The sequence below is a fragment of the Gavialis gangeticus genome, unplaced genomic scaffold (assembly GCF_001723915.1).
Source record: "Gavialis gangeticus isolate Ggan-Ray unplaced genomic scaffold, GavGan_comp1, whole genome shotgun sequence".
Taxonomy (NCBI): domain Eukaryota; kingdom Metazoa; phylum Chordata; order Crocodylia; family Gavialidae; genus Gavialis; species Gavialis gangeticus.
Window position 1 is genome coordinate 17154231 of NW_017729006.1, and position 1038 is coordinate 17155268.

At 63.6% G+C, this 1038-nt stretch overlaps 1 protein-coding gene across 1 annotated transcript in view; it reads left to right on the top strand.

Annotated features, from left to right (window-relative positions):
• Positions 1-702: 702 nt before the first annotated feature.
• The window catches only part of CDCP1 (CUB domain containing protein 1), a 63549-nt gene continuing 63213 nt past the window's right edge, over positions 703-1038 (top strand). The window contains exon 1 of the mRNA XM_019508889.1: positions 703-847. Within this exon, the coding sequence (XP_019364434.1) occupies positions 784-847 (64 nt within the window). The 5' untranslated portion in view covers positions 703-783. The remainder of the gene's footprint in view (positions 848-1038) is intronic.

Sequence of the window (1038 nt, forward strand, 5' to 3'; positions counted from 1 at the left end):
TGAAAGGAAAGCATGGGGGAAAGGGGGGGACTTTAATCCCCCCTCACCACAAAGGGGGCTGGGGGGCAAAGGGGGGAAGGTTACAGAACTAAGCCGGGCCATGAAATATCCCCATGGCATCTGTCATCCCAGAGAAGGGGTCTGGAAGGGACCCTCTTTTTGTTCTATATTGTTCAGTATCGAACTCTTTGTGTAAAAAAGAGGGAATTGGACACTTCAAGGGCCTCTCAAAAAGTGATTTCATAAAGACAACTTCTTGGTGCGAGACTATGCGACTGCAGAGCCTCAGTGAGGTGTTCCACAACTTTTGGCCACCAGGCTGAAGTTGGTTCCTTACTCCCAGTTCCTGGTTCCTGGTTCCTCTTTCCAAGCCAATCTTTACACTGTCTCAGTTGTTAGTACCGAAGCAGACGTGCCAAAGAGAGCATTTCATTCAGCAATATCTCTTTACTAACCAAAATGGAAAACGATATTGTGCGAGGAACTGGGACGAAGGAACCAAGGGCAGCCTCCTCTGCCCGCCTGAGGCAGCCCAGGCCCCCGTACCTCTCCCTTCAGCAACCCCCGTCGGCTCCGCCAGGCTCCAGCCCGGCCGGGCAGGGCAGAGCCTGGGGTCGGGGGAGACCCTGGGAGCTGCCCTCGGCCCAGAACCGCCCCGGCCGGGCGGCGCGGGGGGGAGGAGGAGCCGCCCGCAGGGAGGAGCCGCCTGGCGCCCGGCCCGACCCAGGTGCGAGGCAGGAGCAGGAAGCAGGAAGAGCACCCCCTCGGGCTGGGGCCGGGGCGATGGCTGCAGCCGCCCGCCTGGCCGCGCTCCTGTTGGCCGCCGCGCAGCTGCTTCGGACCGCAGGTAAGGGCGGGCGTGGTAGGGGGCACCGCCTGCGGCTTTTCTCGCCTGTGCCGGGGGCGGCTCCGGGAGCCCCGGGGCAGGGAAGCCGGTGAGATGCGGGGGGAGCCGAGAGCCGAGCCCCATCCCTGGCCCGGCTCTTGCCCGGCGTCGCCTTCCCCTGCGGCGCCCTTTGCCAGCCCGCGCGCCCGCCG